Source organism: Ochotona princeps, chromosome 6 (genome assembly GCF_030435755.1).
Source record: "Ochotona princeps isolate mOchPri1 chromosome 6, mOchPri1.hap1, whole genome shotgun sequence".
NCBI classification, from domain to species: domain Eukaryota; kingdom Metazoa; phylum Chordata; class Mammalia; order Lagomorpha; family Ochotonidae; genus Ochotona; species Ochotona princeps.
The window spans coordinates 34,008,244-34,036,241 of NC_080837.1; the positions used below are offsets into that span (position 1 = coordinate 34,008,244).

Genomic DNA, 27,998 nt, shown 5'->3' on the forward strand with positions numbered 1-27,998 from the left:
TGAGGCCTCTGCCAGTCCTCTTGAAGTAGGGAGCCTGCAGAGTGGCCGGGGTGGGAAGAGCTCTGTGCTCCCGCTTCCCTCAGGGACCCCTGCATTCCGAGTCCGCCTGTACACACACATTCTCTCTCTCTCCCCTCTCCCACTGTGGGTCAGCTTGTCTTGGGAGGTTTCCCTTAGCCTGAAACAAGAGGCTTGGCTTTGCCACAAACCAGCAGCTTCCCTACTTCCCAGCCTCCAGAGCCTGGACAGCTACCCTCACTGCTCCAGGCGAAGGCACATTCTGGGCCTGGGGAAGAAGGGCAGCCAGGAATACCCGTATGGGATGGTGGCCCTAGAAGTTCTCGTAATGGTGGTAGAAGTGCGTTCGGTCCTGCCTGTTGATGAGCTGACAGGCCTTTTCCACATTTTTGGTCATGCCAGGAGGGCCACAGCTGAACACCCCGATCTTCCGGACCTAGAGGAGGAAGTGCAGGCTGGCTGGTTCTGAGGCAGAGCCAGCTCAGACTTCTTCCTACTGAGGGCTGGCCCAGGGACCAGGCAGAACCCAGTGTGCTTGGGGAGGGCATGCTCCCTGCGTTAAAGATCAGCAAGGGCCTACTGGGGGAGTGGGGGTGACCAACCAAGAATTTTCTGGAGGAGGTTTGCTTTGCGCCCTGTGTGGCACAGGGCTGCCCCGTGGTTCTGCTGAGGGCTACTAGCTTAGCCCTTGTGTTCTTGCTTCTGGGAGATACATCAGGGTTCCAGAGGTTTCCTTCAGAGCAAACCCCACCGCCCTTTCCTATTCCATCACCGCAGCTGTCTCCTGATGGCTGGCTCCTCATGGGTCTCTGTTTCCTTTCCTGGGGGAGCACTGTTCAGACCCGGGTGAGAAAGGCACAGAAAACCCAGACATGGGGTGCACTGACCTGTGGGTGGACCTCCTGCAGTGAGTTGAAGAAGGGCTCGAAGGGGGGGCGGCCAAAGTGCGTGATGGAGCGCAGGCCCGTGAACAGACTCCGGTTCAGCACCTTCTGGAAGTGCCGCTCACAGATGTACTGGGGACACAGGGGCCAAAGCAGGCCAAGAACCGTCAGGGTCAGTGTTCAGCCTGGGCAAGCTCACAGCGCCCACAACACCTGGCCGCACACCCACCTGTCCTGGCCGTCCCTCCTACCTTCCCAACAGCCCTACGTGGCAGGCCCTGCCCTTACCAGCATGGTGGTCCTGAGGTCAAACTTCTCGGCCAGCTGGGTGATGTAGATGTGTACAGACACCAGGTCCCGGCGGTCATTCTCCTCCACCTCGCGGATGATGTCTGCCAGCCACTCAAACTGCCGCTGGGTGCGTGTCACCCAGATAAAGTAGATCTGGGGGGGGATGGGAGAATACGGGCCAGAGCTTGGGACCCCAGCAGGGTCTCTGCACCAGTGGCACTCTGATGATCTCGGCCCCGCAGCCTGGGCAGTTGGAGTGTGTGGTGGTCCAGGCCAGGATGTGAGGCCAGAGACACAGAGGTAGAAGTGAGAGACAGCCTGGAACCCGGTGGAAGGAGCCTACAGCTCCACTGATTGCTCAGGCCCCAATGGGTGGACTGTCACTGTCATGCTGAGCCTGTGGATCACACCATGCCCTGTAGAAAGGCCTGCTGAGGATGCAGAGTGGCTCCCAGTGAGCATGCGAAAGAGCCCAAAGACAGTGTGGGGCTGGGGGAGGTAGAAGCTGCCCTGCCAGGGGTGGCTCCCCAATTCTTAAGAGTAAGCATCAGCAGAACTGGAGTGGATGAGAGCAAGGAGGGGCGCTGTCACTCTCTGAGTGCTGACAGTATATGAGCTGGGGCATTGTCCACCACATTCCACTATTCGTGACTCACCTGCTGCTAGGCCCAGGGAGACAAGCAGGGGCCTGCTGCCAGCTCCAGGCTGTGGTGAAGGGGGCCTGAGGGTTTGGCCTGTGTTCCTGGGCCCTGTAAGCCCACCAGCAGCCCTCCCGGGCCACCTCCCCTCCACTTCCAGAGAGCTGCACTGGCTTCACTTGTGCCCCATCCCACGTGAGCTCTGCCCTCGGCCTCTCTGGAGGGGGTGCTGGGGGCAGGTCCTGTGCCAAGCACCTTGCGGTTGGCAGGAGTAGCCTTTGTAAGCCAGGCAGGAGCCCTGAGATGTCCAGAATAGCCTCACGTAGCTATACTTGCCAGTTGTCAGGACTACCTGCTGCTGCCCAGATCAGGGACACCAGGAACTGGTTCCTGGGGAGGCCAGCATGGATGGGTACAGGGATGTGGAGGATGTCACAGGCTGCTGGAGAGGGGGGTCCTCACCTTCTTACAGAACACCTGGCAGCTGACTGATGACTTGAAGACCAGGTCTTTGAGGATAGAGGCAAAGGGGGTGACCCCAATGCCCCCTCCCACCAGCACCGACACTTCAAACTTGTGCCACTCCTGGTGGCCTTCTCCAAATGGTCCGTCAAGGTACAGCTTTAGGGAGGGAAGTGGGTTTCAAGGTCAGCTTGGCCACTGCCATGGTTCTAAAGGTGGGAATGGGAGGCAGGCAGGTTTATGCAGTGAGGTAGGATCATCTGGAAGTACCCGTTTCCAGATGGGGAGAAGGGAGGGACACAGTGCAAAGTCCATGCTAGGAAGAAATGGGAGCATGGAGCTTGTCTGGGTACCTTTGGGTACGGGGCACAGCCGTCCCCTGTCGGGGGTGAATAGATCTCCCGGAGGCGAGTGGTCCAGGGTCCTGCTGCCCGGATGTGCAAGCTGAGCGTTTCCTCATGGGGCGCAGAGGTCAGCGTGAAGGGGTGATACTCGGTGGTCCCCAGAGCCAGGCAGGCGATGCGCACCCACTGCCCCGATTTGTACTCAAAGCCCTGTGGCCGCTGGAACTCCAGGTGTGTCACTCCTGGGGGTGGGGGGCAAGGGTCTGCTGTCCTGATCTCAGCAACCATGTGGCCTCCGCAGAGCCCCCCTGCCCTCCCCACTCCCCAGCCACGGCCTTGGCTCTGTTCCTGCAATATGACAGGGAGACTTCCTGCATTGAGCAGGTACCCAGAGTAGGGCCTTTGGTTAGCAAGGAACAGGCAGCCTTGCCTCCTGCTGCCTGCAGTAAGAGAGACTCAGACTCTTGCCACCTCCCCTGGACCAGGCCAGGAGATAGGTGATGCAGGCTTTGCCCCAGCCCCAGTAGCTGCCTTGGTGCCAGCAAGCTTTCCCCACCCCCACAGCCTCCAGGATGGTACCTGATGGCAGCAGCTCTGCCTTCACCACGCCAATCTCTACCTTCTTCCGGCTCAGGCTCACCAACTTGTCCCCCCCATAGATGAGTGCTGGGACCAGGAAGAAGAGGTGGAAACGGGGCAGCTGGATCAGTGCGAAGCTGCCATGGATGATGAGCTGCAGAGAAGGGCAGAACTCAGGCCCTGGACCCCAGAATGCTGTGTCCCACATTCCCACAAGTCCTAAACCTAACCACTCTGAACCCCACCCTCCACAGCATCACATAGCCGTGAAATTTGCTTTTCTTCTCCCTGCGTCAAGCCCCATAACCTCACCTGGAGTCAGACAGTGGCTTCCTAAAGGGTCTTGCATGGGCCTTGTCCCACTGCAGCCCAATCTGTTGTGGGCAGACAGTGTGCCTTTTTAAAACCCATGCTGTCTAGCCAGCCCCAGTTGTGAAAGCACCAGCGGACTTCCCACAGCACAGCACGGATGCGACCTGTGTCACCAGCAGTGCCCTCAAATGCTTCCTGTTTCACAACCTTGCACCTGCTACTTCTCCTGCCTAGGCTGCCCTTCTGGCTCTGCTCCATCTCAGTGTTCAAGTCTCAACAGAAACACCAGCTCCTTGGTGTGTGTCTGCATCCTTTCTTCGCATCTCCCTGTTAGCTGCCTTAGAGCACTCTTCATCCTCTGCACCCTGTTGTTCCACTATTTACACATCCCCTACTATTTCCTGAACTGGACTGTTTGCCACCATATTGTGGGCTCCGGCATAGTATTATTGTAAGTATTCAGTTACCCTTGGACAACAGTCTCCAGTCTCTCCTCTTCATTTTGGAGGCTGAGAACACCCGGCCAGCTCCCCTTTTCCATGAAATAACCCAGAATCATCATCCCTATTAAGTTTGTCTGATGCAGTCAGGCAACAACAGGCCCACTTTTCCTGGGTCCAGGCTCCTGAGTCCAGGGCAGTCTGGCTCTGCTTCCACCTGGCCTTAGGCCTCCGCCCACAACTGGCCAAGCCTGAGGTCTCCTTGCAGCCCTGGTCTGTTCCCACTCTTAGTAGGCTGTAGCGTGCCCTCCTTGCCACTGCTCACCAGTGCCCCACTGTTCCTCCCTCCTGGCCTGATGGGCCCCTTGCCTTCCGTCTTCTCTGCTGGCTCCATTTCTTCTTCCTCCCCTCGTCTGGGGTATTGCTCACATCTGGTTTCCTCACCCTCTTCTGTGCTCTGCCATGTTATGTGGCCTTTTACCTGCAGCCCTCTCACATCTCCCAGCGTGTCTAGCCACACCTAATGCTCTATGGCCATCCATCCATGGCCGGCCCTGAATGTCCCAGCACCCTCTGCAACTGTGGTCATGCCCTTGCTTCTACCCATGTTGCTCCTACATCGGTTCCCACTCTGTCCTGTCAGAGTTCAGCTTCTTTCTCCTGAAGTCTTGGCCCGAGTCCCATCCTCTTGTCAAAGTCTCCCCTAACCAGTTTAGCTAAGTGAAACTCCCTTCCAGGAGCTCCTGTGGCTTCCCGTCTGGAACGCCCTGCTCGGCAGTGAGTCCCGGACTGCCTGTTCTCGTCAGTCCTTTCAACATGTGGCTCTGGTCTCTGCAGCAAATCCTTAGGGGTGGGGAGAGATTCCCCGTGACTGTGCTGGGCCTCACGCAAGCACTACAACAGAACAGACCTTCAACTGATGTGCCTTAAACTAAACTGGCCTCCTTCATTCAGGCACCTCCTCCCCTGGCTGTGTCCTGGATTCATGCACCTGCCCCCACAGGATGCACTCAAACCCCTGGGCTCTTCCCCGAAAGGGCTCTGCCTTCCCTCAGCTCCTCTTTCACTATGGAACCCACACCCTCCCCAAGCTTTCTGATTAGCCAGCCAAGGCGAGTACAATGGCAAGATGATCTCATACCCCTCTGTTTATACACCGCTTTTCTCTTTTTTTTTTTTTTTTAAATACAAGGCTGTTGCTGCAGATCACTGGGGTGCCCCCAGGGCCTAGGTGATGGGGGCAGCCAGCCAGCTCAGCTCCTGCCGTGCCAGCCCCACCTCCTTCTGTCTGGGTCAGGATCCCAGGCATCTTTCCCCAGGGGCCCTTCTACCCTAGAGTCCTTTACTTTTACATTCCCTTTCTGCCCAAAGTCAAGTGGCTGGCAGGAAGAGGAGGGGGCCCTGGCCCTGTTCTCAGCAGACTGGATGAGATTGCTGGGCCCTGGATTGCCCAGCAGATGCACCTTGCTAGGTCCCAGTGACTTTCTTGCTGGCAGGTATAGTGTCTCTGAACCTCAGTAATGCCCACACACACGGATAAATCAGGAAATTGCCTTGGTCTCAGGGCTCACACGAGCCATGCTCCGGGTCTCCCATCTGGTTCAGGGAAGATCCTGGATCATGGAACAAGATCATCACTCCCAACCCCAACAGAAAGAGCAACTGCACTGCATAATGGAGACTGTAGGCAGGAATCAGTCAGCCACAGGTTCCAGGGAAGGGAGGGACTTCTTCAGAAGCAAGTACTGTCAGCTCAGGCAACTCCCTGAGTGCAGGGCAGGTAGCCTAGCCACTCAGGGAAAGTTCTGAGTGAGCCACAGGAAGGCAAAGTATGTCCTCCTCTTGCCTGTCCCCCAGGGCAGCACTGAGCCCAGCAGAGGTGTGCCCCTCTCCATCTCAGGATAGAGGCCACCCTGTGTGCCCTGGAGCTTGGAGGTCAGGAAGGCAGAAGAGGGGCCCTGGGTTCCTTGAATGCTGACAGCAGTCAAGCCATCACCGGATAGGATGAGCTCAGCAGGGGCTTTGTGGGTCCCCTCTCCTGTGGGAACTGCCTGTGTCCATGAGGAAAGCAGACAAGCAGAGAGGGCACGGGTCAGAGCCAGCTCAGGAACCAATCAGCTGCAGTAGCTGGCAACCAACTCGGGAAGGAGAGGGAGCAGAAGATGGAAGCGAGGCAGGAATGCCGGCTAAGGAGAGAGGTATAGGTGGAGTCTTAAAATTCCATTTTTTTGTGTAATGCAACTGAAAACATTGACTTTACAGGGAACATTTAGCTGGCTGTTATGGCTGATGTGTACCCCAAAGCAGGATCAGAACAGTTGTGGGAGCACCCTCTTAGGGTAGGTTTCTCTAAGAAGGGTAATGCTTTGGGAACACGCAGTCACCCTAAGAAAGGAAAACCTGGTTAGGCAGCAGTGCCATCGGGGTGTCTGCAAGGAACATGATTGCCTGGCAGAGCTGTCTCGTGGGGTCAGCCTATGGGAAGCTAATCTCCACCCTCTGAAGAAGGATGTGACCAAGTGGAGGAGCCTTGAGATAATTAAGGGGACAGAAGGCTAATTTCTTGGCCCCTCCTGCCCTCCTGGTAACGTCCTGCTCATAGCTTGTGGGCATGGCTCATAGCCAGATGCTCTTACCAGGATGTAGAGCAGGATGTAGAGGTGGTGGGTAAGCCAGAAGCCCCGAAAGCTGCGGCGACGGAAGTGGCGTGAGGCGAAGACGTACATGATGGCCAGGACCAGTAGCAGAATGACCCCCGTGAGGCCTGTGGAATGACATGTGGGCGGAGGGCAGAGGAGCCGAGCAGAGACTCCCAGGGCCAGGGTCCCTCTCCATTCCACTGCCCGGAAGGGGGAGTGTCTTGTCCCCCACACCACTGACCACAGGCATTTCATTCCAGCAGACCCTACTCATCCTTCCTAGCCCATGTCACCATGGACTTTTTTCTTTTTCAAATGATCTGTTTATTTGATTGCAAGGCAGAGGGGAGAGAGAGGGGGAGAGATAGAGAGAGAGAGCTTCCACCCACTAGTTCACTCCCCAAATGATTGCCAGACCAAAGCCAGTAGACCTTCTGGTCTCCCACCTGGGTGACAGGGGCCCAAGCACCTGAGCCGCCTTCTACTACTTTCCAGGAGCGTTAGCAGGGAGTTGCACTGGAAGGGACGCAATTGGGGATGTGAGTTGGCGTTCCTATGGGATGCCAGTGTGTGAGGTGGCGACTTAAATCCTCTATGCCACAACACTGGCCCCTGCATGGCCATTTCCCACCGTGTCAGTATTTGATTTTTTTGTCTTTCACTTCCCTGGCTCTCAACTTTATAGGAGCAGGGACTAGGCGAAGCTGGCTCACCGCTCAATCCTAGTGTAGGGCTTGGCACACCAAGGTCTTCTCTACATGTGTCCTGGAGGCACAGAGCACCTACTCTGGGCTTCAGGGTCAGACATTGGAAACTACAGGCTTGGTCCGGATCCCTGCACCATGACCCTGGGCTGCCACCGTGGAAAGCAGCAGCACTGGCACTGTTACTCAGCTGGGGGCGGGCAACACACCTGCTCAGCACCAAGCCTCCTCCAGGCCAGCACCCTGGCTGGTGAGAGGTTCGTTCTGTGGCAGGGACCCTCAGGCCAGGGAAACACAGAGACAAAGGCTGGAGCTGCAGTGGGGTGGGGAACCAGAGAAGGTCCCCTGGGAGACCGGGGAGGAGCCAGGCGGAAATTAGGAAGATCAGAGCCCCTAAGCGTGGGAAAGCAAAGGTTAAGAAGGGATCTAACTGAAGCCTGTAAAGTCATGAGCGGAGAGAGGAGCATAAACACGGTCTTACCCGCTAAATCCCAGGGTACAGGAATTAGCAGGCATTCTCTGAAGTACAGCAGTTGAAAGCAGATCGTTTTAGGATTTAAAAAAAAAAAGCAGGAGGAGGGAATGTTTCACAGGAAAGAGTGAACATAGAAAGTCTGCTACCCCAAGGAGGCAACAGACTGAAAATATAAATAGGCCCAAGAAGAGATTGAATAGATTCACAGTAACTCCAAAATGAGTAGTTAAAGGGAATTAGTTACAAGGGGTGGAGGCATTTCTGTCTGGCTTGAGGAAGAGCCTGATGCTTCCTCTATGTAACTGGGCTACAGCTTTTCTTGAAGCCTGTTGTGTGTGTGTGTGTGTGTGTCTCCCATTCCCCTGAGTTCTAGTCCAGAAAAGATGCTAAGCAGGTCCTGCAGGGGAGGGGCTGGTCCAGAAGGTAGCTGAAACTCAGAGTCCCTAAGACACCTGCTATCCAGGAGCATCCTTGGAGCTGCCTCATGGTGCACAGCACCCAGAACTTGCAGCTAGACATCAGGCCCACAGAAGAGCACAGCTGGCTGGGGGAAGAGGGAGTATCTTACCTGGTACCGTCTGGAAGAACCACCAGTAATACTTCTGGGGGAATTCAGACCTGTATGAGGTGGACAGCGGGGGAAGGGAGCTCTAGGACTTCCAGAGGGCACCCTCCAGACAGGGGTCCCCCCAAAAGCCAGCCACCAGTTTCCCCTGCTGCCCACTTGGGGTTGAGGGTCTCGGGGCCCTATCATTGTTGGTGCCGTTATATGGAAGGTGACACCCTCCTCTGTGCTTAGTGACTATGTCTCTCCACCCAGGAGGAGGTCCCCCACCCCCCCAGGACACATTCACACTCCCACTCACCCATCGTTGTGGAAGAGGTGGGGGAAGAGGCAGGAAAGGACGCTGAGCGGGCTGATGGAAAACAGGTAAACATTCACCACGTGGCCGGCACTGTGTAAGACTAAGGGCGGCGGTGGGGGGGGGGGACAGATCCAGTCAGCCCAAGATGCAGTCCCCAGCCCAACAGAGCTTCCCACCTCTAATCTCCCTCCTAGGCCACCCACACACCCCAAGTACACACCAGCCGGGTACCTCATACATCTGAACTATATCACCAAAAGTTCATCCCTTTAGTTTCTTTCCGTCATGCTTGAAAACATAAAAACCAGCGTTTGGGGACAGTGGGTTAAGTCACGGCCTGGGACACCTACATCCTGAATGGCAGCACCTGGAACCAAGTCCCAGCCGTCCTCCTGATTCCAAGTTCCTGCTAAGGCACAGCCTGGAAGGCAGCCCATGATGGCTCTAGCAGCTGGGTCGCTGCCACCCCGTCGGGAGCCTTAATGAAGCTCCAGGCTCCTGGCTGCTGTGTATGTTTGGGGAATGAGCCAGTGGCTGGAAGAGTTCTCTCTCTCATGTGTTAATACAGCTTTATAAACTGGGGGAGCCCTAACACATCATGGTGCAGGATTCTGTGGTGTCAGCCACATGACAGCTGAAGGGTGGTGAAGTGCCTTCTGCAGTGTGGGAAGAGGCAGGCCTGGGGCAGCAAGGAGTTCCCACCACTGCCCTGGCCAAACCCCTCCTTTCGGGGTGAGGCCACTTGACACCCAACCAAGGCTAAGGTGGCAGCAAGGGGCTCGCAGCGGCGGGCATAAGCTGCAGAGAAGCCAAGGGAGGGCCCCAAGTCCTGCCTGTGAGGAGGAGGGCCGTGGAGGCGATCCAACGATGGAAGTCCACTGCCGCGTCAAAGGGCACATAGCGGTTCAGGAAGGTCTCCCGCAGGAAAGTGATGAGGTTGCGGCACATGGTGAGCAGGATGTAGGAGAACATGAAGGAGATGCTGGCCGCCGTGCCCCGCGACAGGATGATGCCCACGCGGGTGGTGTCCGTGATACCCACGTGGTGTGCGGCAAACGAGTAGTCTGCATAGAGGGGGGGCCCGTTAGGGTGGTACAGGCCCCACCCCTGGGCTGTCACTCATGGCAGGCCCCACCCCCCGGGCTGTCCTGTCACTCACGGCAGACCCCGCCCCGAGGGCAGTCCTTCACCCGACCTAGGTCCGACCAGTTTCTACCCCCTGGCTGGCGATCCAGGACGTCACTCACAGTAAGCCCTCTCCAGGAAGAGCCCCCCAGCGATGGCGTAGAAGACAGCCACGCAGCCGATGTGGCGCCGGTAGTTCTCTATGAAGCGCTTGAACTGCTGCACCGTCTGGTGGCGGCGGCTGCGCTGAAACTTCTCCCGGTGCGCTTCGGTGAAGAGCAAGGGCTGGAACGAAGTTACCCTGGAGACAGGGGCTCAGTGCTAGTACCGCGGCCTCCAGGCCAAGGTGAGGGGATGACCCGCCGCCAAGGTGGAGCAGGGTTGCAAGCGGCTATTTCAGCCCAGGGATGCACTATCCCCCCCCCCCCGCCAAGTCCAGCCCCTACTAGGCACCCACAGATAGCCTTTCCTGGGGGCTCTGGCAAACCTCCCTGAGGCCTGGCTTCTTGCTGCCAGGTTCCACAAGCTCCGAGGCCACTCATGCCCAGGCCTGTTCCTACATCAGTCGGTGGGACACGTTCCTATTAGTGTACCGTGCTCGACTGACTGTGACTGGCACCTCAGTGCCTGCAGAGAAGCAAGGAAAGGACGGGAGGGAGGAAAGGCCTGGGCTCTTAGGGAGGGGGAAGAGCAGACGCACTTCTTGCCAAACCTCCGACGGATCTCCTGGGGCGGGTCTGTATCCGAGGGGCACTGCAGCCTCGTCAGGGTCGGCTCAGGGTCGGCACTGCTGCGGGCACAGCGGGTGACCACTCTGGGAGAAGGGCTGGGAAGGAATGGCAAGACTGGACATCGGCCCCCTCAGCCACCTGTGGTGGGCAGAGCCCAAGATCTGGCCCCAAACCCCACCAGTGTTGGCTTCTCCGGCCAGCCCTCTGTGGTCCTGGCATCCTGGCAGATGCAGAGCAGCCCCTCCACCCCCCACCCCTGCCGTGTTCCTGTGGTGCTCACCAGATCTTCTCCTGACTGATGTAGGAGGCCCGCCGGCACAGGTCCTTGATGACTTCTGGCACCTCCACCCCTGCAAGGCACAATGGGGCTGGGGAGGAGCTCCGGACCCTGAGCCTAGGCTACACGTACAGCACCCCATTTTCCCATGCTCAGACACTAGAGGGATCCCTATTCTTACAGGAGGCTCTGGAAGCCACAGGTTACTTCCAAGTTCTGAACCAACCCTTAAGATTACTGGTGTCTACACCCAGGCCCAAAGCAAGAAATTTCAATGGAAGGAAACCAGAGTGTGGATGTCTCTATTCTGCAGTGGCCCAGCAAACAGCAAATCTTGTCAGCCTGGGTCAGAAGGGAAGGTTTCTGAGTACTGACTGCTCTTAATCCTCTCCTGCAGGCCTCAAAGCTTTTAGAATCACGGGACATGACAAGTTACGACTGTGATAAGCACGACAGTCAATGCCAGCCTCCCTCAGTCTCCAGGCCTGCTCCTCTGCCCGACCCAGGGTCTTAGCAGCCTGGGCTCACCCCCTGGTCCCTGCCTTTCCCCTGCCCTCACCCCCAGGCCAGGGAGACCCTAGACAGAGGCCCATAGGGGTCTTGCTTCCCTCTCTTCTTCAGAGGCTGCGGAGTCCCACTCCTTCTCTCCCACCCCTGGGGGGGGCGCTGGGCTTGGTCCTGACATGGCCGCGGGGGAGTCCCAAGCTGAGTTCAGCCTATAAACTGCTGTGTGCCCCTCCTCACTGTCATTCTAGCCTGGTCCACCTGAGTCAGACCCAGGTAGGGCAGGAAGTAGAGGGAAGGACAACAGAACTGGTCTTCAAACACTCTGCAAACATTTGCCGAACACTGAGCCAGGGGACAGAGTGGCGGACAGAAAACGCAAGAGACAACACCCTACCCCTAGGACCAGTTGAAGCAGGTCTGGCCTAGGTAGACAGTGTCCCTGGCACCAGGCACAGAGGATGTTGGCAGGGAGCCGGGGAAGCGGAGCTCTGGCTGCCATCCTCATCCCATCCTCTCTTTGCCCTAATTTCTGGACACTTTTGCCTTCTTGAAATGTAAAATAAGAAATAAAAGTTAAGTATGTGACAATCATGTGGCATTCACGGGGAATATGATTCAGGCTTACATTATCAGGACGTTCATTTTTTTCAAGACATCCACACTTTGCTGTGAGTTCCTGTTACTGTGCCTGACTGACAGGTTGACCCTCTATGCTGGGCATACCCACCTTTGACACAGAGCTGCGTGAAGCGGAGCTCGCTGTCATGGTCCCGCAGCATGAAATGGAAGTCCTCCCACGTCAGCTCCTCTTTGTCCTGGAAGCCCGACTCCCGGAACATGGAGTCCACCACTTCGGCCAGCTGCGCCTTGGACAGGCAGTTGTTGGAGATTTCGATGAAGGACCTGGTGGGGGGTAGGAGATGGCAGCCATCAGAGCACCCCACTCCCCGCCCCGTGGAGGGACTTGGGCTGACCACCTCCCAGGTCCCTCCTAGTTAGGACAGTCTCAGGTGTCCTGGAGGAGGGGAGGCCCCTGCCATCTGCTTCAGGATGTCCCTATCCTGGTCTGCTCTCCTCTCTGTCCCAAATGACCCACCTCAGCATCCTGATAAACTCGTCCTTGGAAATGAGGCCGTTCCCATCGAAGTCGTACATCCGGAACATGAGGCGAGACTTTTCCTCAGGGGAGCCTGGGGGAAGGAGCACTCTGCCAGGACAGGTCCAGCCTCCTTGCCTCAACCCTCAGGCTGGCCACAAGACTGGGGAGCACGGGCGGGGGCTGCCCTGCCACCCGGGCTTTCCCTGCCACCCAGCCACAGCAGGATAGCTGTGGTCGTTCCTCAGTCTCTGTCTGGCCTCTCTGACGCAGACCATCATTCCTCCCCACCTCACCTTTCATGAAGACCACCAGGATGTCCAGGAACTCGCGAAAGGACAGGTAGCCGTTGCCGTCCTTGTCAGCCAGGGAGAACATGGACTCCACAAACATGTCCTGGGGCTTGAGGCCCAGCGACTCGGCGAACTCGGCCCTGCTCAGCTCGCACGTCAGGGCTTCCCGTACCTTCTGGGAGGAGTCCAGGGGCAGGGTCCCTGCGTCTGCCTGGTTGATGTCCAGCACCTGCAGTCGGACAGCAGCAGGGGGTAGGGAGAGGAGAGGGACAGTCAGGGTTTTGCTGACCTGAAGGTGAGTGAGCCCCATAGGAGCCACCAGGAGGGGTAACTTCCTGGCACTCCCTCCACCCACCCACCATGGCTCATCCCAGGACCATGTCTGTTCTGCAGATCCCTGGCCATTTGTCACAGCTAAGCCTAAACTGGGGCTCTGGAATGAGTCATAGGGCACCCTCTTCCTCTAGGCTACCAGGGGAAACAGAGGCACCAGAGAAGGAGGGGACAAGTCTGAGGGGCAGGGTGCTTACAGCTCCCCCTCTTCCCTGCTGGCTGGAGTGAGCTACTTTTGCTCACCTGTGAATGAGCTTTATGTAACTGGGACAAGCAGCTGCATGGAGAAGCCGGGTCTGGGAAAGGGGAGTTCTCTACAGGAGCCATCTCCAGCCACCCTGGGACTGCCCTGGCAGGAAGTGAGCAGACAGGGAGGGAGGGAAGCAGGCCACAGGCTACAGTACCTGTCTTTCCTGCCCATTAACTAAGGTGGCCCTTCCAAGGTTGGCTAGGGTTTTGGGAGGTGAGCCTTGCAGCATCCAATAAGGTGTTTCAGTGGCAAGAGCCCCAGGGCAGGAGGCCTGGGTTTTCGTTCCAACCCTGTCACCTGTTTGGCTCCCTGCATGATCCCAGGGCAAGTCTCTTCAGTTGTCTGGGACTCACTTCCTCACCTGCCCTACTTATCCCATGGAGTTACTGTGTGAATCCACTGGAGAGGCTGTGTGCAAAGTGTTTTATAAGCAGAAAGCACCATACAGGGATACAGGATTATAGGACTGGCAGCCACCTGCGGCCCACAGTGGCCCACGTCACCTCCCATTGCCCTGACACAGCCTCAGCTGAGCAGGCCTGCTCAGGTCCTGCCTGGGAGCCTGTCACAGGGCCCCTCTGATCTTATGTATGCTCCTGTTCGGCTTTGAGGACTGAATCACTTCAAGTCGTGTACTCAGAGGAGCTGCATGTTGGACGAAACCTTCTCTCATTCAGTCTCCTCCACAGACAGGCACACTCCTTCTCCAAGGTGAGTCTGCACCTGTCCTGTGGCTCCTTTCCCCTGAAGGCAGACTTTGCTCGGAATCCCTATGGATCTGCCTCACTGGGCCCTGACCCCAGGCTGTGACACCTTTGCAGCCCTGCTCCTCCTCTGCAGCTGTTTTCCTCCTGGTACTTCCTCCGGGGGCCCATCCTGCATTTATCTCCTCTACCCCCTACCCCACTTCTCCACTCTGTTGCATGCTCCTGGCTGCTTCTCTTTTCCTGCCAGATGTGGACGCATCCTGCATTTGTCTTCCCATCTTGTTTTCCTGTATCCTCCCCAAAAGCTCTCAGAGGTCTGCAAGGTGGGCAGTGATGCCCAGGGAAACCTCTGGCAGCAGCAGTGCCCCAAGGAGGGAGGCTCCACAGCTCTCACGATCCTCAGGACCCCCATACTGCCTGGCTCTACCTGGGTTGACTGAGATAAGCAAGGGCAGAGTCTGGGTAGCCCTAAGAAGAGACAAGTGACACACAGGTGAGGCTGTTCCTGGGCATCACCTCCCTGCGGTCTCACAGCTGGCATGGAGGGGTGTGTGGGAGGGCACATCCTTACACTAAAGTCAGATGACTTGCCCAGATCAGGGCCCCTGGCTTTCCCATGAGTCACCCCAGGCTCCATGCAGGTAAACATATAACATACAAGACACATGGGGCTCCCAGGTCCACACCTGGGAGAAAAGGTGCCTGAAGAAGGTCTCCAAGAGGTGGCTCCGTTGCTCCCGGGTCACAGCCACCCTAAGCAGCTCCTGCTCCCGCAGCTCCCACTCCTGAAAGTTCAGCCCGTTCTCCTTCAGGGCCCCCCGGAGACTGTCCACCAGCGCCTGTCGCTCCTCCTCCAGGTTGAAGAGCAGCACCTGTCAGGCAGCAGCAGCGACAACAACTGTCAGTCAAGGCCTCTGCAGCCAGGTGCTTTAGGTCGCAGGCACCTCTGGGCTGGCCTTGCATTTGGAGGTATAGCTCCCCTTACACAGGACATGGGCTCAGTAGGATTCAGGGCCTTGCTTATAGGTACATAGGCACAGAGCCATTCTTCACTCCATTCCCTGAAATAAGGGGACGGGGGAGAGGTCCTAGCTTCTTCCTGGGACTCACAGCAGGGTGTGCCAGGATATCCTTGGAAGAAGAGGCAGGCTCTGCCTGCGAGGGGAGAAGGGACTGTGGAAATGGCATCATCCAGCAGGCCCCAAGCAGGACTGACGTGTCAAGGTTTATCTGCTCCTGCTAGGTAGCACAGCTGGAGCCTGGAAACCAGGCACCCTCTCTGCCACCTGGCTGCCTCTCTGGCTTTGGCTTTGGACAATGAGCCAGGGCTGGTCGGGCCCTACCAGGTCATACTCCTTGGGGATTTTGAGCAGCAGGGCGCGGCGTCCACGGTTGCTGGATAGGATGAGGTTGACCTGCTGTGGGGGACGCAGCTGGACTGTACGGAGCACCGTCAGACTGCCGTCTACCACACGGACCTGCCCAGGCTGCAAGTGCACAAGTACCGGTCGGCATGGCTTCTTGTGGCCCTGCCATTCCACAGCTGAAGAGAGAGAGAAAGAGAGAGAGTGTCAGCAGGGGTTTTCTATAGGCCTGCCAGGAGGCAGAGATGGGGACAAGGCTTCCCCAGCTCCTTGTCCCACTCTTGATTACAGCAACTGCCCCTGACAGTCCTGCCGTGCAGCTCATAAGCAGAGCAGCGACTATCATATACTGAATGTTTGCAATGTACTCAGCCACACCGTGACAGTTTCCATGAACTATGTCATATCTTCATAAACCTTTATAGCAGAAGTTATTATGATTTGTGTTTTCTTGATTGAAAAAACACAGGCTTGGAAAGATTTAAAAACTCTGCCTTGGGTCCAGTAACTGCTAGTATTGGAAGCTAGATTCCCAGCCCACTCTGACCCTGGGCCTTCATGAGTCATTTCTCTGCTGCCTGGGATTCAGGTGTGAGTGGCCGCAAAGCAGCGGTTCTTGAGAATCAGTGAGTCACAGCAGCCCTGTGGGATCCAGGCACTCCTACAGCTCTCACTTATGACTCCTTCACAGACCCCACCCTATACGCCTTGCTTTTTTCTTTCCTCCAAAGGCTTAATTTTAATTTATTTCCTTTTATTTGAAAGGCAGAGCTGCAGAGGGAAGGAGAAATAGAGAGGGAGAGTCTTCCATCTGCTGGTTCACTCCCTAAATGGCCACAATGGCCAGAGCTGAGCCGATCCAAAGCCAGGAGCTTCTTCCAGGTCTCTCATGTGGGTGCAGGATCCCAAGGCCTTGTACCATGCTGTGCCACTTTCCCAGGCACAATAGCAGGGAGGTGGATGGGAAGTGGAGATGCTGGGTCTTGAATGGGCACCTATATGAGATGCTAGCTCCACCGGCAGAGGCTTGGCCTGTGCAAAGGCACTGGCTCCCAAAGGTTCAATTATTTTGAAAAGATTTATTCATTTGAAAGGTGTGTGTGTGTGTGTGAGAGGGAGAGAGAGAGAGAGAGAGAGAGAGAGAGAGACAGAAACAGGGATCATTCATCTGTTGGTTCACCCTCCAGATGCCCACAACTAAGGTTAGGCCAGGTTGATGCCAGGAAAGTCCATCCAGGTTGCCTACGTGGGTAGCAGGAACCTACAATTCGTGGGCCACCACCTGCTGCCTCCCAAGGGTGTTAGAAAGATGCTGAATCAGAAAGGCAGAGTCATCAGGACTTAAATCAGGCACTCTGATAAGGGATGTGTGGATCTGCAGTGCAGCCCAGCTCTGTACCATTATCCTCACCTCTACCACAGGGGCTTTATTTGGGTGCCCTAGAAGGAGCTCTGGAGGTTGGAGGACTCCAGGTCTAATCGCTATCCAATGCCACCATAACTCCCCCCATCAGCCATTCCCCTGGGCCCCTGCTGCCCTGAGCTGTGAGGCCCCTAGTCCCAGGCCTACCTTCCACACCCTCTACGAGTTTCTCAGATGTGATGATCTGGCAGTCGTGGCCCTGCAGCCTCTTGAAGTTCCTCATCCGGAGCCGGGCCACAATCCAGGCGCTGAGCAGGCTCACTGGGGGCACAGAGGCAGTGGGATGTTTGGGGGAAGGGAAAGATGTGAGAGATGGAGCAAGCTTCTATCTTAACTCCTTTCCTTGGTAAGACCCCTGTTCCTCCTATGTCCTGAGTCTGCCCTCACTACTGATTGTCTGAAACTGTGAAGTTCCTGGGGTGGTGGCACGGAGCTACTTGGCACTCCAGGAGGTACTTTACACTACAACACCTACCCAGAATCTGTCACCTGCTTCTACCAAATGGCACCTTCCCAGCCCAGGTCTGTATAGATCCTAAGCCCTTGCCCCACTCAGACTCCCAAGTGGAGCTTTGTTTCTAGCGTTTCCCCAGACCTGGCTCCCATAGTCACACTTGACCAACCTGGGCCTTGGGGGTGGCAGCACAGGGGTGCAGAGGAGGTTACCCTTGCTAGGGTTGACTCCTCTGCAGGTCAGACCCTGCCTGTGTTCCCTCTCCCTCTAACACTTCCTCCCTGTCCCCAGTAACTGTATTCCTTAAGGTTTGTTCTCAAAGACAGAATCATTCCAGCCTCATACCCAAGCCTGTACTTCCCACCTAGCCCTGGCCTGACCCAGCCCCTGGACTTACCCAGAGGAAAGCAGCAAAGAGTCCCAATGGTGACCGCAAAGCCAAAGCCACTCCCCTCAAAATAGTCCCGGACCACCACAGGGGCACAGGCTGGCAGGCCCTCCGTGCTGAGCTGCCTGGGCTGTGGGCAGGGGTCTCCTGTGAAAGCAGAAGGAGCTTCCTGGGTGCAGACACACAGGCTCTGGAATGTGGTCATGGAAGAGGGCAGGTGACAGAAACAGGGCAGCAGAGTTCCAGGTGGGGCAGCTTATCCTTGTCCTTGTAACAGGATTGTGGCATTGCCTACTTGGGTAGCAAGTGGAGTGAAGAATGTACCTCAGGCTCACTCTCTTACAGGCACATGTGTGTATGTACACACACACACACACACACACACACACACACACACTTCACTGGTGGGGACTACGATATCCACACTGTACTTGGCCCTCCTAATGTCACACACCTGGGATGGGCCCAAGGTGTGTCTCACCCTACCCCACGACCTGGCACCTCCTGGTTGCTGCACAGAGAGGAACCTATAGAGCTAAATGTGGAAGCCCTCACACCCAGACCCGAAGTTCCCAAGAGGAGAACCACAGCTCACTCATGCAGTTCCCTGGAGCCCAGTCCACAGCAGAGGAGGACGGTTGTGGTACCAGCACCCCTCCCACCATCCCTGGGCCACTCACCCGCAAGCCAGAAAAAGACATTGGACTGCAGGGCACCGGGCTCAGTCCTCATGGTGGCCACCAGGACATCCCGCAGGGAAGTGTTTCTGATTTCGGCAATCTCTGCCTCCGAGAACAGCCTGGAGAGGGAGAGACGGGGAGCTGCTGGGGTGAAACGAGGCCCCCCAGGCCAGCTAGGAGTCAAGGGCCTATAGGGGCTGAGAGTCTAGGGGCACACACCCTGCAAGCCTTACCCATTCCTGGTGTCTTCAAACCAGTAGCGGTCACCATCCCTCAGTCGCACAAACTGGTCAAGAACAATGGCGCTGAACAGGGGCCCAGGAGCCCCGTGGCTCTCCAGGAGCCCTCCTGGGAGCAGCTCCAGCCGGGATAGGTCCTGGTTGTACAGGGTGGCCGTGGCCTTCAGCACCTGCAGAGGAGTGAGTGACAAGCCAAGAGGTGGCTGCCAGGGACTAGCTCCAGGGATAATAATAATAAATGACAAAAAGAAGAGCACAATCTCAATTAAGTGCTTTCTGTGCCCCAGGCTCGGCTCTGAGGACTTTACACAAGTTAACCCTTACTAGGAGCTCTCCCACAGCTTCTGCTACCTGCTCTACCACCTTAAGAGTGAGAAGTCAGCCAGCCCTGGCCATGATTCATCCTCACAGAGGTCGCAAAGTTAAATAGGCAAAATCAGAATATGCTTAGTCGAATGGCAGAATGATGCCTTATAAAAGTTGTCCATGCTTTAGAATGAAAAAATATGTATACCAAATCCCTAACTCTAAGAAACAGGCTTCAACAACATGCCAGTCCCACCAGCTTTTTCTTCCTGACCTTTAGTTGTTCACTCCACAATGTAAATAAGCAGTTTACCAACTTGATTCCAACTAGGATCTCAAAGCTTTAAGGCTTCATTCCAGTGAAGCCCCATTTAAGCGAAATATCTTCTGCTTTTCATATGCCTGCAGAATTTCTACCTTCATTTCAATATTATGAAGTGTACAAACCCATGCACACATCACTTCTTCACTGCTCTTTCGTATCTCTGTTCCGCCATGACTTTATAGTGGTGAGCACAAGATACAATAAAACAACTGTAGGAACGCTGTAGTGCCAAGATGCTAAGGCGGCCCGGCCTGGTCTGTGGGCTGGCAAGCAATGCTGTCTACCCGGGGGATAGCTCAGGGTGCAACGACTGACTCCTGAGATACCAGTGCAGGAAAGCAGAGCTTGGTCCAAGGCCAAGGATCTCCTCTACCCATACAGAGAGCTGTGGGGAAGATCATGTGAGGCATGCCCACAAAGTGCCTGCATGCAACAGATGTTCCACAAACTTGCTAGATCTGAACAGAGCCCAAAGCCGAAACCTGGCCATCATGATCTCCACCCTGCTGCGTGGAGGGACAGTGACCTGGGGTGAGGCCTGCCCCCTCTCAGCAGGTGCTTGTCTCGGGGATCCTTACTGCACATCTCGCGACCATCCCTGGCCCTTCTATCTGCTCCCCATCCCGGCCCCCTCCCCCACCTTGCCACCTCCAGTCCTGTCCCCTCCTTACAGTGTCATTACTCCCAAAGAGTGCAGGATTGATGTCTGGCCAGTGGGTAAGCGGAGGCAGGCCCACGGCTGCCCTGGCTTTGGTGTAAGAGGGTAGGCCCAGGTCACGGCCCCGCTGCAGGCAGCTGGCCAGGTAGTCTGTGCGGGAAAACTTCAGTGGCCCGGGCCAGAAATCTGGGAATGCAAAGATCAGGGCATCAGAGGGAGCTGGGGGTCACAGCTGTGGCTTCTAGCTCAGGCCACTCCAGGCATCCCCAGGGGTCCCTGAGCCATGGAGAAGGCACCACGGTCGGCAGGTCGGAGCTCTCCTGACAGCAAGAATCACACAGGCTCCTGGCCCTGGGCACCCTGCTCTCCTGGCTTAGGAGGTCCAGCCACACTTCCTCCCAGGGGGTAACAGAGACAGCCTCGACCTCACCTCGCACATCCTCCACCACCATGTGGTCCTCTCGCTCAGCAATCTGGGAGGCCATGCCCAGCAGCAGTGCATCCACCTCCTCAGCACTCCGCAGGCTAGGGTGCTGTGGTTGTGGGGCAAAGGAGGGAGGTGGGGCTAAGAGGGCCGGATGTCGGGCAGCTAGCCTCCCTCTGCCCTGGCCTGCTGCTTGCGCCCAGATTGGCAGCCCACTCCTTCCACGTGGCTCAATTCTGTACTCAGGCTGAACAACGTCCCCATCCAAAGCCGGTGCCGCTGGGAGAGAGATCTACAGGTACAAGGGACCTCAAGGCTTGACTTCTACTGTCATAGGATATGAGGCAACATGCTGGGCAAGGGCACTAGAACATCCAGGCCTTAGCAACCTGGATCTTAGTAGCCAGCTTACGAGGCCCCAGCAAGTCCCAGGAGCTCTCTGCACTCGCGATTCTTCCCTCAATGAAAAGGAACTCAAACTGGGATGGTGCTGGTGTTCTCATTCCTCACCCCCACCCCACCCGCAGTTCCGCCACTGCCTCCACGCCTCCCTCTTCTCTCACGGGCTCCCGCCTCCTCTCCCTTTGCTCTCTGCTTTTGCTTTAAGTTGCTGCTCAGCGCTTTTCACCCACGCTAGCCCGGCTGGTAGAAACAGAGCATCCTTCCCAATCCCACTGGGTCTTCTCTTCTTTCCTGCTTCCCCTGAATGAATGTATTCACCCAAGGCAGGTCTAAGTGGGATGTTTCCTCAGGGGCCTGGAGTAGCCAGGGACCCAGAGCTGTAGAAGAAGACCCTCACACCTGCACAGGCCCACACTCTTTCACACAGCCCTGAGGGAGGGGCTGGAGGGGGGAGTGACTTTTAACCTTGTACAGCTACAGACATCTTGAACGTTAGGCAGATAGCTGAGGTCTCCCAGCTGCCTGATGTTCCCACACAGTCACTTTTTCTCTCTCTCTCTTTCTCCCCCTCTCACACACATATACACGCACATGCACGTGGGCATACCCATGCACACACCCCTCTGTCCTGACCTTTCGGCTCCAGTAGCTATTGCAAACCCGGAGGACTCCAGAGACACCTGCGTTCTGATTGACGGGGCCCTGGAAGTGGCAGCTGGCATTTCTAAAACATAAGGGGCAGAGGCTGATACTGTGGCACAGGAGTACGGATTTGCATCCTGGCTGCTCTCCTTCCCATCAGCTCCCTGCTAATGTGTCTGGGAAGTTGGCAGAAAGTGACCCAAATTCTTGGACCCTTTCTCACCATATAGGAGACCCCAATGGAGTCCTCAGCTCCTGGCTGGGGCCTGGCCCAGCCCTGGCAGTTGTGACCACTTGGAAAGTGAACCAGTGGATAGAAGAGCTGTCTCTCTCCCTATTCAAATAAATCAAATCAATAAATCTTAAAAAATATAATAATAATAAATAAAGCACAGGCACAGGAGAGTGGTAACTGAGGCCACGGGGACCCCAGGTCAGACATCACCTCTGATTTTCCTAAGCTGTGGCTCTCAGGGCCCTACATCAACACCTTCCTGAGGCAGTGCCTGGTACCTGGTACTTGGTAGGTCCTGACAATCTGACATGGAAAGTCCCTCCTCATTGGGCCAAACAGCTAAAACGTACCCATAGTACACTCTTCATGTGTATGTGTGTGCGTACAAGGATTTTTACTTTTTTTTCTTTTGAAGTTACTTGCCTATGGTTAACTCAGTTGTCTATGCTTTCTAGGCCATCATCAGGCACACTCAGAGACTGTAAAAAGTAGACTGATACGCTGTGTTTAATACACATATTTAAATATACACTCAAAAAACAAAGTTACCGTTCCTCATTTTGGAGCTGACCTTTTTAGACCCTGTCTTGTAAGTTCACCAGCCAGAGGTAGCTGGGACACTTCTAACTAGAAATGCCCATGGGGGGAGTGTCAAGACAGAGGGTCAGACTGGCCCACTCTGTGACAGCCTAGGAGACCCCGTGACCTCATCTTTCATGGGTGGGGTAAAAGCTTCACCTGCTGCTGAATGGGCGTGAACGTGCTTACAAGTGGGAAAGACACACCTGTCACAAAATGACTGCTTTCCTTCCCTTTCTACATCCCCGGATCCCGGCGGAGGGGGAGTAATGGGGGAGTGGGGCAGGGGTGCCTGGTTCAGACTGTCCTGACCCAACTGTCAACTGCCCCCTCCTTCACCTCATGTAGACGCCAGGGGGCACCATGGTGGAAAAGAACTGCTCCGAGGCAGCCACGAACTCCGGGGAGACACTGGGGTCCAGGAACGGCCGGTAGCCTAGGCCAAGAGAAGATCCTACGACTTAGCCCCTCAAGCTCCGCTGGACACGCCCCACACTGCAATTCACCTCTCCTCCAGCCATAGCCCTCCGCAACAGCTCACCTGCATAGGGCGGAGGCGTCTTCTGCAGGAAGCTGGGCAGCCACTCATACAGAGCGATGTTCTGGGGGCACAGACAGGGCAGGGGAGGCACCAGCAGGTGCGTCAGGCACTTAAGGACAGCACTGAGCCCGAGGAAGGCTCAGGAACAGTCTTGGGAGGGGCCACTCTAAAAGCCAAGCTAAGCCTCAAGGAACTGGGACACTTGCAGAGCAGCACGGGTGCCCCCCACTCACACACCCCGGACAAACAGCCCTCGCCCTCGCCGTCACTTCCGGGGGCTTTTTCCACCTCGCACTCTCTCCCCAACACCCGACAAAGGTTGTCCCCCATGCTCTGGAAGGGGCCTGTGCGGGGCGGCCCACCTGGTAGGTGGCGATGACCCTCTTGCGCGCGTTCTGGAACAGCTCCTCGTCGCCCCAGCTCGGGTGCTCCAGCGCCAGCCTCTGAGCCCACAGGTTGTGGTAGCGGAACCAGAGCAGGCCCAGCGCCTGCAGGAAGGGCTCCTGGTTCCCCCGCTCGGCCCCGAAGGCTGCGTGCCACGCGGGAGGGAGGCGGCGTGAGTCGGGGCGACGCGCCCACGGCCCAGCCCGGCCCGCCCGCGCCGCCCGGCCCGCCGCCTCACCGAACAGCCCCTGCGCCCCGCGCCGGCCCGTGGCGGGGTCGGGCGGCGTCCACATGAGCAGCGGGTTCTGCGCCGAACGCGGGAACGCGGGGTCGGGCCCGGACGCCAGCTGCCCCCCGGAGAAGCTCCTCAGCGCGTCGCTCCACGAGTGCGAGGAGCCGTAGATGGCGCTGCCGTCCAGCCAGCCGGTCACGCCGTTGGTCTGTGGGGCGCGGGGCGGGTGGGCCCGGTCAGCAGGCAGGGAGGGCCAGGTCGGTGCCCGGGGTGGCAAATGAGGAGCCCAGGACGCCACCGCCTCCAGGTTGGGTCGCAGCCTCACCAGGTCCCGTGGGTTACTGGGGCTCCGTCCTGTCTCGGGGTCCCAGCGGCTCCTCTGGTAGGGCAGGACCACGTCTCCGCGGTGGTCGGGGTCGAACACCGGGTCTCCAGGGGGGATGCGGATGTTAAGGAACTCAGCAGGGCAGCCGGGGGTCTCCACGCTCACCACATCAGAGAGCACGTGGTAGCCTGGCCACAGAGCAGAGGGCATGCTGGGACCAGTCTGGATCATTCTGCCTCTGGTCCCAAGTCTGGTCCTCCTCCCTTTCTCAACCTCAACCTGGAAAAGCTGGGAAACTCAGCCCCAGCCCCGACCTCACAAACCTCCTGCCTGCCCCTTTCTCTCCTAACCAGACTCTGCCTGAACTTGGTCCCAGCTGTTGTCTCTGTCAGTTTGGCCTTCTCCTTGGTAACTGGGAGTTGCCCGGTGTCTGTGCCCAGGTAGACAGGCTGGCAACACCGGCTCCAACATGCATTGTGAGCCTGTTCAGACCGCCTTCCCGTCTCAGTGGGAAGTTGAACACATGGGCACCCTGGGTGGTGAATAGCAGCCTGGCATCCCTGCCAACCCTCAGTCACTAAGGGCAAGTTGCCCTTGCACCCCTATTTTGTCCCCCTGAGTCAGAACCCTACCATGAGCCTGTCCTTGAAGGGACCAGGAAGGAGTAAGAACAAGGTCTGGCAGAGACAGCCCACTCCATGATGACCATGCTTCTACCTCCCAAGCTCACCAATAGCCCAACATGCAGTGAGACGCCCTTCCACTGTCTCCCCACTGCAGCTCAGACCCTCCACTGCCTCCCTCCTCCAGCAGCAAGGTGGCTGGCAGTCCCCATCAATGCCTACTCGGGGAGGCCTGGGGTTCTTACCGAAAAAGAGGCCCAGGACAGTGCGGTTCTGCAGGGAGGCCAGCCCTGCAGGGCCCCTGGTGATGGTGTTGCTAAGGTCCCGGGGGTTGGGCAGGTGGGGTTCCCCCAAGGGCTGGTACACACCATCAGCATAGCTGGCTGGGACCAGGCGCTTCAGCCGAGAGCCTGGTGTGAGAGGTGCAAGGACAAAGAGTAACCTCAGGGTGCATTCTGGACCCCCAGTCTCCCAGGCTGCCCTCCATAGTGTAGAAGATCCCCAGTCCTTAGAAAGAGATGGCCTTTGCCAGTCCCTGCAGGTGCCTGTCCCACGTCTTCGGATGACACCCTGGTCCTTGCATCTCTCGGTCTCCCACCTACCTTTGCTGCCCCACCTGTGCTCCATCAGGTTGTTGTACCACCCATCAAATCGCTGTACCTCCCAGGAGATGGGACTTTGAGCTCCTGTGTGGGAATGAAGGGGGCAGCAAGCAGATCAGAGCATGAGGGGCCAGGCAGCGGCCGGGTCCTGGCCTTCAGAGCATCAGAAAGCAGACATCCGGCACAGATATGAGAGGTCAGTGCAGAGGGGGAAAACCGGGGCAAGCTAGCATCCAAAGGCAGGCTGAATTTTTCAGCCACTCAGTGTGGGAGGCATGGTAAGAAGCATTAAAGTGACGGGGCAGGGCATGGAGGATGCTGACACACAGCCTCAGACAGGAAGTGGGCCCTATTGGGGAGTAGTGATGGAGAAGGGGTACAGGAGCCTTCTGCTCCTTCACATCTCTGCTCCCTGGGGGCTACAGCCAGGAAGACACATACAGAGCAAGAGCCAACCACACCCCATACCTGGGAAGCCACGTCATGGTGTGACCCATCTCTGGGCAGGGGCAGTGTGCAGAGGGGCCTGGCTCTCTTGAGCTGCATAGGGCCTAGGGCAGGGGTGCGGTGTTGCTACTCAGCTCTTCTTTGCTAGCTTCCTGACTGGGCTGGTCATCTGGGTGACCTGGCCTCCTCCAGCACTGGGGCAGCTTGTCCCACACCTCATTCCTCCTTCAGACTAGAGACTAGGAGGAGTCTCCTAGTCTATCCGCTGCTGGGATACAGCTGAGCAGAAGGAAGGGCCCAGAGTCGGGATGGGGTAGGGATCTTTCTGGTCAGTAGATTAAATAACCAGCCACATTAGAGTGTGTGTGTGTGTGTGTGTGTGTGTGTGTGTGTGTAGATTTATTTGAAAGACAGAGTGACAGAGAATAACACACACAGATCTTCCATCCATTGGTTCACTCCCCAAATGCCTATAACAGTCAGAGCTGGGCCAGACTGAAGCCTGAAGCCAGAATTCCAGCCAGCTCTCCTACATGGGTGGTAAAATGGCAAGGACTCCAGTAGTTAGGCCCTCCCTGCTGCCTCCCAGTGTGTTCACAATGTGGGGATGGAGAGTGGAGCCAGGATTCGAACCCAGGCACTCTGATATGGGATGCAAGCATCCTAAGTGGTGTCTTAACCTCACTGCCAAACACCAGCTCTCCCATTTCCCTGCAATAAGGCAGATTCTTTGACCTGAACTAGGAGGAGGCCATAGGACTGAGGCGCCCTCTCTCCTCATCTCAAAGAATGGAGGCAAGGACTCCTCTTGGCCAAAGGGAGACCCAGTCCTCTGTCTTTCCACTCGAGTCACACCCAGGATCTTAAAGCCACTCTGCTCCACACACAGTGACACACTCAGACACACACTCTCTCTCATTTACCAGGAAGCAAGAAAGGAAAATGACTCAAGTCCCAGTGTTGGAACAAAGAATCCATCTGAGCATCCAGGACTTGGGTCAGGGGCCAGCGCAGTCACATCCATCCGTGGAATCTTTGAAAGAAGCTGAATGGGTGGCAGAACAAGGAGGGAACCTCCAGAGAGGGGCATGGGGGAACGGAGGACAGGAGAATCCAAGGCAAGGAGAGAGCTAGAAGGAATGAGAGTGGGCGCAGCTCTGCCAAGGAGACTGCCGTTGCTGTGTCACCATCCTGTTACCTCCAGCCAGGACAGACCCTGCCCCAGGTTTCCTATTTCCTGTTTGTGCATTTCCCATCCCTCACAATCAGAGACTTGCTCTTTCTAAACTAATCTGTGGTGCTGGAAGCCCACATCCCTCCTTGCAGATGCAGACAACACAGCATGGCCTACGTTGAACATAGCATGGCCTATGTTGTCTGGTCTTCAGTCTAGCAAGAGACTGAAGCTCAGGGTACCAAGATGACACAACCGTGGTTCATACTGGCTTTGGTTTTGGTCACTTTTTTTTTAATCACTGGTGTCTCCAGCTTTGGGTACAATGTGACTCCAAAGTTCTTTATTAGTTTGTGTGTCCCAGTCTTTTCTTATATTTGGCCAATGGCTCTTAGAAAAAGAGGGCCTGGGGCCCAGTGCGGTGGCCTGGCAGCTAAAGTTCTTGCTTTGAATGCACTGGGATCCCATATGGGCACCAGTTCTAATCCCGGCTGCTCTACTTCCCATCCTGCTCCCTGCTTGTGGCCTGGGAAAGCAGTAGAGGACGGCCCAAAGCCTTGGAACCCTGCACCCATGTGGGAGACCTGGAGGAAGTTCCTGATTCCTGGCTTCAGATCGGCACAGCACCGGCCGTTGCAGTCACTTGGGGAGTAAATCATCAGATGGAAGATCTTCCTCTCTCTCTCTCCTCCTCTCTGTATATCTGACTTTCCAATAAAAATAAAATAAATCTTAAAAAAAAAGAAAAAGAGGGTCTGGCGCCATAACCTAATGGCTAAAGTCCTTGCTTGCATGCACCAGTTCGTATCCTGATTGTTCCACTTCCCATCCAGCTCCCTGCTTGTGGCCTGGGAAAGCAGTGGAGGACAGCCTAAAGCCTTGGGATCCTGCAAGCATGTTGGAGACCTGGAAGAGGCTCCTGGCTCCTGGCTCCTGGCTTTGGATTGGCTCAGTTTTGGACATTGTGGCCTCTTTTTTTTTTTTTAAGATTTATTTTATTTTTATTACAAAGTCAGATATACTGAGAGGAGGACAGACAGAGAGGAAGTGGAGCCGCCGGGATTAGAACCAGTGGCCATATGGGATCAAGGTGAGGACCTTAGCCACTAGGCCATGCTGCCGAGCCCGACATTGTGGCCTCTTGGGGAGTGAGCCAGTGGATGAAAGATCTCTGTCTCTCCTTTCTGTAAATCTACCTTTCCAATAAAAATAAATAAAAAGGTAAGAAAGGAATGAAGGAAAGGAGGGAGGGAGAGAGAAAAGAGCAGAAGAAAGGCTTCCAAACTACCAGGACTATAATAAGAAGTGATGACTCCTAAAGTCTATATTTGGAAATCACTTTCATTCTGCTTTTATCCACATAATTGACAGCTAGAAATAAGTGCCTACTATGAGCAGGGCACTGTAGCTAGGACTAAGGATGCAGGGATGAACAGGACACAGCCCCTGTTCTAGGGGGAAACCCAGAAGATGCCTGCTTCCTCTGCCTCCTAGCCATCCTTCTTCTCCCATCTGTACTCACCCATGGGAGTCCATGGCCCCAGCAGGAGTGTCCATGCCAAAACCAGGCAGAAGTCCAT

The 27,998-nt window shown here is 56.3% G+C and overlaps 1 protein-coding gene across 1 annotated transcript; it reads right to left on the reverse strand.

Annotated features, from left to right (window-relative positions):
- Positions 1-129: 129 nt before the first annotated feature.
- Positions 130-27,998, reverse strand: DUOX1 (dual oxidase 1). The gene is made up of 33 exons (XM_058665345.1): positions 27,941-27,998; positions 24,798-24,881; positions 24,441-24,605; positions 23,573-23,760; positions 23,254-23,455; positions 22,994-23,160; positions 22,632-22,692; positions 22,430-22,526; positions 21,268-21,358; positions 20,239-20,341; positions 19,822-19,994; positions 18,514-18,689; positions 18,281-18,399; positions 17,610-17,747; positions 16,906-17,019; positions 15,315-15,514; positions 14,658-14,843; positions 12,685-12,910; positions 12,389-12,482; positions 12,020-12,195; positions 10,789-10,858; positions 10,478-10,603; positions 9,900-10,078; positions 9,486-9,716; positions 8,653-8,752; positions 8,355-8,404; positions 6,605-6,732; positions 3,217-3,370; positions 2,647-2,879; positions 2,294-2,452; positions 1,191-1,346; positions 906-1,034; positions 130-454 (listed from the first exon to the last, which is right to left on the reverse strand). The coding sequence occupies exons 1-33, from the start codon at positions 27,996-27,998 to the stop codon at positions 332-334; spliced, it is 4,656 nt and encodes a 1,551-aa protein (XP_058521328.1). The 3' UTR covers positions 130-331.

What these genes read in the sequence shown, in the direction of transcription:
- DUOX1 (XM_058665345.1), bottom strand. Translation starts at nt 27,998, where the DNA reads ATGGACTTCTGCCTGGTTTTGGCATGGACACTCCTGCTGGGGCCATGG. An exon ending in ATAGCTACTGGAGCCGAAAG is followed by an intron (nt 20,342 to 21,267) that starts GTCAGGACAGAG and finishes CCACAACCACAG; the next exon opens with CACCCTAGCCTGCGGAGTGC. An exon ending in CACGGCCCTCCTCCTCACAG is followed by an intron (nt 8,753 to 9,485) that starts GCAGGACTTGGG and finishes CGCCGCCCTTAG; the next exon opens with TCTTACACAGTGCCGGCCAC.